General features: G+C 36.3%; 1 protein-coding gene and 1 long non-coding RNA gene across 5 annotated transcripts; one reads left to right on the top strand and one right to left on the bottom strand.

The window, feature by feature from the left end:
- Positions 1-71: 71 nt before the first annotated feature.
- LOC125249256 lies at positions 72-4,096 on the bottom strand. Its single transcript, XR_007180522.1, has 2 exons — positions 3,804-4,096; positions 72-2,709 (listed from the first exon to the last, which is right to left on the bottom strand). It is a non-coding gene; the product is annotated as an uncharacterized LOC125249256 (long non-coding RNA).
- Positions 2,494-6,633, top strand: linc.pou2af1 (lnc RNA pou2af1). Of its 4 annotated transcripts, none has more exons than XM_048161505.1 (5): positions 2,494-2,657; positions 4,905-4,999; positions 5,229-5,277; positions 5,707-5,933; positions 6,070-6,633. In XM_048161505.1, the coding sequence occupies exons 1-5, from the start codon at positions 2,651-2,653 to the stop codon at positions 6,394-6,396; spliced, it is 705 nt and encodes a 234-aa protein (XP_048017462.1). In that variant the 5' UTR covers positions 2,494-2,650; the 3' UTR covers positions 6,397-6,633. The 4 variants fall into 4 exon arrangements, with proteins under 4 accessions (XP_048017462.1, XP_048017461.1, XP_048017464.1 ...); XM_048161504.1 differs by having other exon boundaries at positions 4,902-4,999; XM_048161507.1 differs by lacking the exon at positions 2,494-2,657 and adding an exon at positions 3,395-3,624.
- Positions 6,634-11,714: the final 5,081 nt, after the last annotated feature.

Genomic DNA, 11,714 nt, shown 5'->3' with positions numbered 1-11,714 from the left:
AGGCCAAATGCAGTTTTGCATTTGAGGCACAAACACGTGTCTCGTGTAAACACAACAGAAAAAACTTTACATGCAATGAAAACTCAAACCTTTTATTAAAAATTAAATGTACAAACATTTTCAAGACAATTACACCAAATCATTAAATCAAGTTTTAATGCCTCACAGATTCACAGTATATTCCCTGTATATTCACATACAACATTATAGAAGAAAAAAATCTAAATAAAATAAGGGGGGAAATCTTTTACATTATTATTTGATTTTTTTCTCTGTTTTAATTCTAAAAAGTCTCACAGGAATTGTCAGTAAAAAAATGTACCATATAAAATGGAGAAATTGGTAACCTATGATATATTATGTGCTTATATGCTAATCAACCCCTTATGATGATTCCAATTAATCCAGTTATCAGTCACACCCCCTGTTAAGGCAAAGTCACACAAGTTTTTTGTTGCGTATTGAGGGATTTATTTGGTAAATGTGTTTTCATCATAGTTTATGCGCATGAATAAAAACATCATCTCAATTGAGCACATACATTTTTTTTGTGCACATTTTTAGAATTTGTGCGCCTCTTGGCATTTCCATCCAGAATTTTTTATGTGATAACATTGCTAGTGACTGAACCCTTATGGAACACTAACACTCACACAAACACACACAGCAATTGTTTTTTATACATTGGGGGTTTTTTTTGTGTCATTTTAAATTGTTCACTTTATTCAAAACTAATTATTATTTATTGTTCAAAAACATTCTTGCATGAATTTAGATTCTTCCTCTAGTTTATATCTTCAATCCAGTAGAATTTACCTCTGCATGGGAAAAATTTGGAAAATTTGCTGATTTTTTTATTATTATTAAATGTATTGCCAAACTGAGTGCATTAAGTGACTCTTAATAAACCGTGTCAGACCAGGGGTGCGTTTCCCAAAGCGAACTATGGTCGTAAGTTCCGTCGTTACCAATAGAGTTCAATGGGACTTACGACCATAGTTCACTAACGATGCTTTCGGGAAACGCACCCCAGCATAGTTAGATGACATATAAATGGAGGTCTGGTGACAGGACCTAAGCGTTCCCCGGTTTAATCACCAGGGGGCGACATTCAACTGGCCACATCTCGTAAGAACCGACCTCTCCAACACGGTTGAAGTGTTTCTTGGAGGTTTCTTGGAGATTTCTTAGGATTATAAAAGATCTGTTCATCAAGGTGACTGATAATAAGAGACTGGTAATTAAGTAATATTTTGAAATTGGAGGTCTGTTTGCAGCGGTTTAACTTTTCAAATCAATTTCACAAAGGACATCCTTTAGAAATCCCACCAAGACACAGTTGAATTAGGACTATATTCAAGATGATTAAAGACGTGTTTATAAAGTACTCCATGTTTTATCCATAATTTAATTTACAAATATTCTGCACTTGCGAACGAAATGTTCAGTTTGTCTGTACTACATGTCACAAGGACCCGACTTCTTTTCTAAGACAAAGAACACCTGCATGTCATCAATTCTGCCCGCTTTCAGTCTTCTTAAATACGCGACCATTAAATATGACACATGTAAATAATCAACAGCATTATGGTATAAGAAATGTAAATATGCCTCTTGGAGCTTTTTCGTTTAAATTAGGCCTAAATTAGGAGTAAAATCAGGTGTGTGAGATTCTGTTTGTGATGAGCATCACTCCGCATCAAACCACTTATATTTATTTTGGGGATCTATATGATGATGGTGATGATGATAATGTTGATAAATTTGCATTGATTAATGAATCTATTGCATTGAAACAGAAAATACCGTGAGAAAGGAAATTAATAGCATATAAGTGTTGTGAACATCGCTTTCAGTTAACTTGCTTTTGACCTTCAACAACTGCAGCAACTGACCCTTTGAATTAAATATATAAATATAACTGAATAAATTTCATATTTAGCCTTCTTATACCTGCCTCCACTATCCCAGTAACCTGACTTCAGCAGACGTCCCAATTGTTCTAATGACAAACATGGCTGCTTTCATATGCCACGCCCACAACTCCAATAATTCTTAAAATACTGCATAAATATGATCTACACGACGCAATAATTAATTTTTTTTCCAAGACTACGTATTAGAGAAGCTATTTACAATGTGTCATGGCATGTAAAGCTTCATTTGTGCCTTCAGTCTCACTGCAAAGTTGAAATATTGCTTCTAAGGGAGACTCCAACCACCAACAGCAAAAGGATGATAAAATGTTAAAAATATATATTTGGTTGATGTCAAAATGTGAAATAACACAACATTCTATTAAAAGAGATGTTATTATATGCACTGTAATAGCGAATATCACTCAGAAATAAGTCTTTTTACGAAGCCTTTGAATATTCAAATTGAAAGTATCGCGCAATCAAATCATTGTCAAATCATTGAGTTCTTGGGGTTTTAAATAGTAGGGATGAGAGGAGAAAAACTCAAACTAAAATATCCCTAGCTATATTACTGTATAATTGTATGTCCTGAGAGTGTTTTGAGGTTACTTTGTTGAGACTTTTTGAGACTTTTGTGAATAATTCGTTCTTGCCCATATAATAGAGCAAAGAACTGACGTTGGGGTATTTCACTGTAGTTCTTCCAGAGTTTTCCTCCTTTTCAGGCCAATATGTCTGGTAAGTAAATATTCTTTTTTTCTTTCGTATAAGATGTTTTGTCTTCAGCAACCTGAAAAACATTGAGAAAAAAAAAATATTAATTAAAATCAATAAATACATTGGTAAACTTTGCTTGGAAATGTATACTTCAAATGATGCAGCCTTGCTAATATTTTAAAACAGCAAACAAGTATAAAGGATTACATTCAAACAAATTGGTGATTTTTACATGTATAGCCTATAGTCTATATTTTATATTAATTGGGATTTCTTGCAGTTTAAGGGAACAATATCTCTGGTGATTAATTAGAGCTCGAGTTTAGCTTGAATTTTCTGTCTGCCTTGTATTTTTACTCAGCTTTTCTTCAAGCAAAACTGAACGGGTTTATCTGAAGATTTATTTATTGTTTCGTTTTAGACTTTACGAGGTCGACCAGCGTGTCCAACTGAATGCAATGACTTTCGAAATAACCAACAGTAAACGATGAATGAACATAATTTCAACATTTTGACCAGAATTCAAACTTTGCTTCAGAGCAGCTTATATGAATATTTATTAGAATAGGTTTAGCTGTCAACGAACACATCAAAACACTGCCGAAGGACGCTTTTGCTATCTTATTAACATCAGCGCACTTTTTGCCCTCTGTAAACTCAACTGCCTCCATGAACTCAGCCATGGCGTGGCGTTGTTTGGAATCACTTAGTTTCCGACAGAATTTTATATAGCTATATTAACACGGATCAGGAAGACGTCCCACTGTTTATGTCTTCACAAGGCTGAGCAACCAATTAAAAAATTAGAAAAGAAGGACAACTGTTTTTGCATCTATTTTTTACACATTTCATATTGGGAGGAAGTTATTAGGCGCGGCTTTACTCATGTAGGAAGGGATCAGAGGACTGCCCATTAACTATATCAAGAAATAACTTTACATCTGGCGAGGGGATCGCAAAAACTAACTTGGACTCTGGACGTTTTTAGGTGATTTAAAACAAGAAATTGTCGCTAGATTCGACAGCGCGCTCGTGAAGAAATCTGGCTTCTTTGCACCAAATCTAATCGGGTTTTCTGTTGGACACTGACTTTAACATCTATTTCCCGCTGTATATTCTCAGTCCGCGTGTATGCGGCTTTCGCTATTATAAGAATACTTTACTTACGTTTGTAATTTGTAGTGGCGTCGACCGAGGAAGCCTCTCATTCTCCTCGCCTCGCAAGCAGCGTTTTACAGTGCTTTCACTTCGCTTCCCGCGAACCAACTTCGTGCGAGCCTTCTGCTCTCCAGTGAAACAGTCAATAATTAGATTAAGCTACTCTCCAGTTTAGTCGGGTTTTAATTTACAGCTAGGCTACCTGAAACTAAACTGCTTAAACTCCAATTTAAAGCTGTCGCTCCGTGCCAAAGATGGCTGGAGAGCATGTTTCTCGAAATTCACTACTGTCCATTGTTATGCGAAAACTAACCCATTCACTGCCGGATCACTGGTGCACCCAGACCAATAGAGGCTTAACTTGGAAGAAGAGCATAGTTTTTTAATCTTGAGTGATATCTTTTCTTGTATGTATTTACTGATATATATAGGCTCTATCTTATATCTTATATTTTCCACTGGAAAATGGGAAAAGTGCAAAACTGTGTGGCTAAACAAGAGGGGCAATGACAAATAAGGATGTCCAAGAAATCTTTTAAAGATCTATGTATAGCCTACATGTGCCGGTGTTCTGTATTCCTGTTGTTTCATTCATTTTTTGGAAAAACATGCATAATATTTTATACAAATATTTGGATTCAATGACTAAAAATGTCAAGGACAAAATAGCTACTTTCCTTGCAACTTCATTATTTTGGCAGCCAAATCAAAACACATTTTTCAAGGTAAAACAAATAAATTCATAAATTGCTTATTGGATACGCCACACTGATTTTTTAAAAATTTATTTGTATAAAAATGTATTCATATAAATCTTTTAAAAAAGAAAGGTTGAGATACTACATCTTTGACTTTGAAGCCCCTCAAAAATGTGTGTATTTTTGAACAACGTAGATCCATTGTAATAAGGATTTGTGTAAAAACTGATTTCAATAAGTTAGAATTTCTCTTTTGGGAAATGAAAATGTTCTGTTCACATGAAAATACTTTTCTGCACAGAATCATTTACAAATGTACATTTGGACAAAAAACTATTGAAAATCAATGCATACCCTAGTGGTGAATGAAAATAAACCGAAATAAAAAATGATGGGGGTTCTTTTTCAGCAGATAAACCCAAGGTATACCAGGGCGTGCGTGTGAAGACCACTGTCAAGGAGTTACTGCAGAAGCACAGAGCCCTGCAGGCACAGAAAACCGCAACGGTAAACAATGGTGTTGGATACACACTAAAAATCATAAGCAGACATTACTGACTTGTGGTAGCCAAAGTAAAGTGAAGCGCGGTCAGTCGACCAAATGTAAAGCACCACGCCCCCTCAGGCCTGCATGAATTTTTACATAATAGTCCTACAACGTAAGATTTCTGCTGTTTTCCAAGTAAAGATTAATGTTTTCCCAATGCTTCTCTCTGTCTTACATTTCATCCTGTAGAAATCACAAGCCATGGCTGGTCGCGATGTCTGCTCTACGACCTTGAATAGTAAGTTTAAAATAGCAAATGAACTGGACGACGATAACCGATAGTGAAAAGGCAAAAGATAATAAACCTTCTCCCTACTAACATGTAAGAGCTTGAATTTTAATCAGGAAACCTGAGAACAAGACAAAACAAAGTATACTTGACTGCATGCAACTTACTCCAAAATAGAAACCATTTTCATCCACCGTCAGGGATCAGCTCTACATCTACAATTGTAAGGAAAAAAATAAAAAATAAATAAAAGAACAATGACACCTACATCTATAGGTGTTCCTTACAGACCCTGGAATGATCTCCTATTTATAAACTACTATTCAAATGTGATTTAGCTGTTGGCTGATGGTCTCGTGACATCATCCCAAGTCTTACTGGCCTAATTTAAATGTTCTCCTGTGCTCAAGCCAGCATTTTCTTCTGTGTTCCCAACAGCCCACCTTGATGTCTTCTCTGGAATGCAAGCTCCAGAGCCTTATTTCCAGACACGTCCCTTTACCGAAAATGCCAACATCCCGATGGAGAATGCTTATGATCATCAACAGATGATGCACATGATGCCACCTGAGACTTTCAGCGGCAGTAATTTCGTGTGTCCCACTTCATCGCAGTGGTCTAATGGATATATGCCTTCAAATACGGACCTCTATGGTACTAGCCTGGTACGTGTTTGGTGCTTCTTAATTTGAAATAAAAGCTTTCGTCTGTACTACAGTTATAATGGTCAAATATATGTTTTCATCACGAGTGAAGTATTTTTTAATAAGTGTTTCGTGCTTTTGCAATCTGTTTCCTCAGGTATCGAGGTCACCTTCAGACTCCTTCAATCTCCCCAGTCCAGTTGACTACAACAGTTACTCCCCCCCTCAGTCCCACTCTTCTTCTTCCTCGTGCTACAGCTCCCCGACACGGATGGATTTGAGCTCCAGTTTCTCTCCAGAGAATTACCACTATCAGCATTGCAACCTTCAGCATTGTTTTTGTCTGTCGCACTGGTCCAATGCGCAGGAAGGCATGGCGACTTCGGAGTATGCGCCCTACGGCTCATCAGACTGTTTGTTTTCATATAGCGACGACAGTTATTTCAGAAGGGATACCTCAAACTCAGAGATGTGTTACTTATAAAATGCAGATTTTTTAAGCACTTTGCGCGAAAATTCAGTGTCATAATTGATGCATTTGAATGCATGTGTTGTATTTTAGTTTAGATCAAAGAAAAAGAAATGATAGAATGCATGATTAGGCTTAGGTTTGGAGAGTTGTTTGTTAAGCAACAAGGTTGATTGCAGAGAGCTAAATATGTGTGAGTATAATTTACAAAATATTCATTTATCTTTTCTACAATAAACATATTTTTCATAATTTTACTGGAATCTTTTGTTAAACTTGTTTAGATGTATTAATAATGGGGAAACTATTCCCGATTTTCAACGTTCAGTATCTGTTTCTCACTCTAGAAATGCACATCGGAGCTTTGACAGTTTTTTTAAAACGTGCAAAACAGTTTTAGTAGCTACTAAGGGCACAACTATTGTTTTGCATATCAACATTCAACAACAGGAAAAGTAGGGGGGAAAAATGTTTACACAGCATATATTTATAAAAACAGTTTTGATATTAAACAATGCTTTTATTAGGCTATAGTTTATAACTGTTAACATTTTTTTTGCTCCTATAACAAACACTAAAATTGTCTAGCTGTCTAAATTTTATTGCTGCCTTAAATTTTTTAAAAGTAAAATCACAGCTTGCATTGCACTTTTCATCATCATCATCATCATCATCGTAGAACAAGAACTTTCATTATCACACACTTTCACCAAAAGATGAAATCGAAAGGAAAACGCAGCACCGTTAACTTCAGTTCAGACGATGCAAAATTAAACAAAGAAAATGTATCGCATACATATAATATAGAGGTATCTCACGGGGTTCAAAAATATAGATGTATGAAATGGTAAACAGGTCTGGGATAATCGTAAAATTATCAGCTCATGTAAAATACGAGTCCCAAACTATAAGCAGTGCATTTACAGTGTCAAAGAAGTCTTTAGAAATTAAAGATAGAAAACTATATTCATGCTTGAATATCGTTTTTAAACATGCTCAGACATCAGCTTTCATTCATTTAAAGTAAATGTCCCGTATCTCTTTTACCTTCGGAACATGGCACGACTTAATCATTTAACGGTCATGCAATGGTGTATTCATTAACTACAGAAACAGGGAATGTTTTGCAGTCAAACAGTAGGGTGTGTACAGTTGGCAGAAGCACATGTTTTGTGCCTGCTGTGCACCAACTTGGAAATCCCCAGGAGAGCAAAGGACAAGGAAGTTTTCCTCTATCCACACTTTGGCTTCTTGTTTCCTCAAACGGAGTCCCTCCCACTTCTGCATAACGTGATGTCCGAGTGCAATACTGACTCCAGCACACATTTCTCTGACCTCTACTCATGTTATCTTTGAGTCTGAAAATTGTTATTCTTCTAAGTAAGGTCCAATCTTAAGCAGGATTTTCCAACAAACTGACATTGCCACTTCCAGTGATAAGAAAATCACATTTTCTCATTTTCTTTACAATAAATGTAGTGAGAAATGTACTCTTGTTTTGCTGTGAGTGCACATGATAAAGTTTTTACCCATGCCACTGTAAGAAATTATGTAGTTTACCACTGTAATTGTTTTGAAGTCACTACAATGGTGATCAGTGTTCAATTTGTTTGGGATCTTGCACAGTGTATATTCATAGTCAAATTTTTGATCTAGCCAAGTCAGAACTTTGATAAATTAAAACATTTGTTAAAACAATGAATATTAAATAAGCTATTTGGCTGATTATAACTTAGTCAAACTATATTAATGTTATTTCATCATGAAGATTTACCAATATCTTATTTCAAATTCATAATTGTTTGTAGATGGATATTTCACAATAGTGAAGCAGCTGCTGAGATACATCTTTGATACGAGACAAGATTTTTTTTTTCTTCCATCAACTAATGATGCACAGACATCAATACTCGACATACAAAACACAACAACGGTGACACTCAACAAATAATAACAATAAAAACTAAAATAATAACAAAACAAAACTAAGTTCAGCAGCACAGATAAAACCAAGAAGTATCAAAAAACTCATGCTGCATTGCATGCTGGGTACCTTCATAGTACATATGCACTGAGAAATACAGTATAATATTGTTTACAGGAACTTTTGTTTTACAATACTGTAAACTCACAGTAAAGCTGAGCCTTTTTTTATAGCACAATTGTAAAAACTAAAGTTGCATAGCAGTAAAGCACTGTATCACTTTTACAAGAAATTACCAAGAGTGCAGTTAGATACAAGAGAAGTCCTGCTGTGGAATTACTGTACAGTGTGCAGTTACATAGGGGAAGGGCTGGGGGATGCGGTGGAACTGAGTCCGGGGAGTGAATTTTGGGTGGGGGCAAGGTTTCAGTTCAAACTGGTTATATTTTTTTGGGCAATGAAAAGGAGTTTTGCCGTCTATCCACTCAATAGCAAATGTAACGGGATTGTGTTTGTCTGTGATTGCGCAATGCTCACTTTTGTGAATGGCAATACATGAAGCCAATGAGAATGCGCTTCTATTAGTGCTTGTGGCAACACTTTATTTTAGGGTCTTTTAACTAATTGCTTATTAGCACGCATATTTCTAGAATACTGGCTATTTATTAGTAGTTATTAAGCACATATTAATGCCTTATTCTGCATGAACTTATTCTACATTCCTAATCCTACCCAATACCTGAACTTAAAGGTACAATTTGTAAGATATTCGCAGTAAAATATCCAAAAACCACGAGGCTAGTGTTATATATTTTGTCCAGCTGATTACTAACAATATCTCTAATGTTTTCCCATTCTAAACAGTGACACGGGGCAGTGCAGTCGCCTGTCAATGACGTCAGTTACCCTTTGTTACCGCCTTTACTGACGTAGAAACCACATGACAACAGTGTCGTGGACAAATGCGGAAGTAGTGTCTAGCGTCCAGCAAACCACTAGCTTGCTTCAAGCAGTTCCTTATTTACTTCTTACACGTTTTATGGTGGATTGTGTTACTTATTTATGGAACATAAATACTGTTTACCATCTGCCACTAGTTCTGTCGACAAGGACAGTTCCCGTAAACGTAAGCGTACGGGCCAACCAAACGACCCAAGAGTTTGGGACAAGAGGATAGAAAGAGCAAGGATCAATATCGGTGTTGCATTTTGTAGATAGAGAGAGCTTCGCGACAAACTTCACCTAGAAAGAGATGGCGATCTCGCTTGTGTTTTACTCGACAGGTGAGTTGTTTTGATTCGTATCTTTACAGAAAACGTATGCCATTATAACGATCAACACGATTAGTATTATGGGGAATACACGCCAAACGCGGGGCATCGCGTCTCTAGACCCGCGCGAGGACGCGTCTGATCCATAGTTTATACATTTATAAAACTTTACCTCATCCGTTAAATCCATGATTTATCTTTCCGTCTGATTGATGGCCGTCAGCAGTTGGGTAGAAGACGACAAATCCCATCATTCCACGCACCTTCTTAGCGTCATCAAACCACGCGATTGTTATTGTTTTGGTAGTGCGCCCTCTAGTGGCAGGTCCTACAAATTGTACCTTTAACAACTGTTAAGCAGTAAATTAGGAGTTTATTGAGGGAAAAGTCATAGTTAATAGTTTATATGTGTTCCCTATACTAAAGTGTTACCGTGCGCATCTAGCAGTTACGTCAGCTTAGTTTACAGGGAGTCAAGTCATTTATTTAACATCTAATACAGCGTATAAATTATCCAACAATGATGTAAACTTTTTTCAAATATGAGATGAATTCAAATGTTCTAAGACAGTATACATTCAGTGTTAGTTCAGTTCATTTCAATAACTGTTCAACAACAGGTGCTGAATTGTATAGCACCTTTAAGTTTTTATTATTATTATTATTATTATTATTTTCCTGAAATTTTCCTTAGACCTCTTAGCATCCCCTTGCAGTGCACTGGGGGTGAACTCTGAACCCCAGGGCACACCATTTTTCGTTTGGTGTTTACGTTAATTCAGATTCCACTTTTTGAGGAATAATAACATTTCCATTAAATCCATTGAATCACTTCCGAAATACAGTAAATTTGGCTATTTATATAGCATATAAATACATATAGGCTATTTTTTCCACCTACTAAATCAATTTGCATATTCCACACAGTTGTAATGTTTTCAAATTGTGTCCCATATGAATGTATCTTCTTAAAATGAAAACATTTAAAACTGTGATGTATTGCGAAAAAAGGCTGAGGTTTAAAATGCACCCCCTCTCCCCACACACCCTGCTTTTGTAGGATATAGGCCTACCGTGATCCTATCCAGAAGGTTTTTTTTATGTAGCATATTCATCCTTTCTGATGACACTACCATCACTGATACCATGATTCATTAGTTTAAACAAGAACATTATGGACTGCTGTGGAACATTATAAGGATTAATTGCACCAGCCAGTTCTCATCTTGGAGGTTAATCTGAGTGTAGAGGTTTTGTACTCTGTTCTGATGATAGATAACACCACTATCAGACGGTGTCTCAGTTGGTGGGAAAGGTGCCAAAATACTTCAGTAATGCCATTAGGAATTTGAATTCAACAGTTTCACACCTTGTTGAAGACATTGAAAGTATTCTGTTACAACAGGCTGACTGCAATTCAGCATCATAGGAGGGAAACATTGAAGCAACTTGGTGTTATTTACAAGTGTTATTTAGAGCTGTTTTACACTTGAGATTTATTTGTTTGTCTAAGTTTGCATAATTTGACCTAACTTGTCAAATGACTTTTCACCAAAGGTTTTTTTGCAGTATGAAGGAAACTATAATGTTCATGTCTGTTGGTTAATTAGTACAGAAAAAAGGAAATGCGGCTGCATAAATCTTTTTGTGGTTATGTTTGATTCATTAAAGAAGGTTAATGAACAATCACTTACTGAACCTTTTTTTGTGTATGTGCCAGGAGTGTCTATCCCCATGCAGAGACCAAGAAAGATTTAAAAATAAAAGAGTAAAGCAATTGATAATTGATAATCTCATGGTTATTGTGCATTTTCCATCTGAATCCAGTTAGTTTAGGCCCTGTGTGTTGAATAAGATGCGTTTTGGTCAATCAGATCACATAGACGAGGAGGACACATACCCGTTTACACCTGGTGTTTTAATCCGCTAAATACAGGTGTAAAGAGGGTCTAAAACGTTTTGAGCTTGTCCACTTTCGACCACTTCCAGAGGTAGTCGAAAACGCATTTGACCGGATTGCTTTCGTTGTGTAAACGTTCATGTGGTCGAATGTGTTCGAACGGCCACAAAAGACCACCGACTGACCTAATGCGTAAACGTTATGGGAAGCGTGCTAGCCAGACAAGATTTAAACTTTG

The sequence above is a fragment of the Megalobrama amblycephala genome, linkage group LG16 (genome assembly GCF_018812025.1).
Source record: "Megalobrama amblycephala isolate DHTTF-2021 linkage group LG16, ASM1881202v1, whole genome shotgun sequence".
NCBI classification, from domain to species: domain Eukaryota; kingdom Metazoa; phylum Chordata; class Actinopteri; order Cypriniformes; family Xenocyprididae; genus Megalobrama; species Megalobrama amblycephala.
The sequence above is the reverse complement of the archived record's forward strand: the minus strand, read 5'-3'. Positions and strand labels throughout refer to the sequence as shown.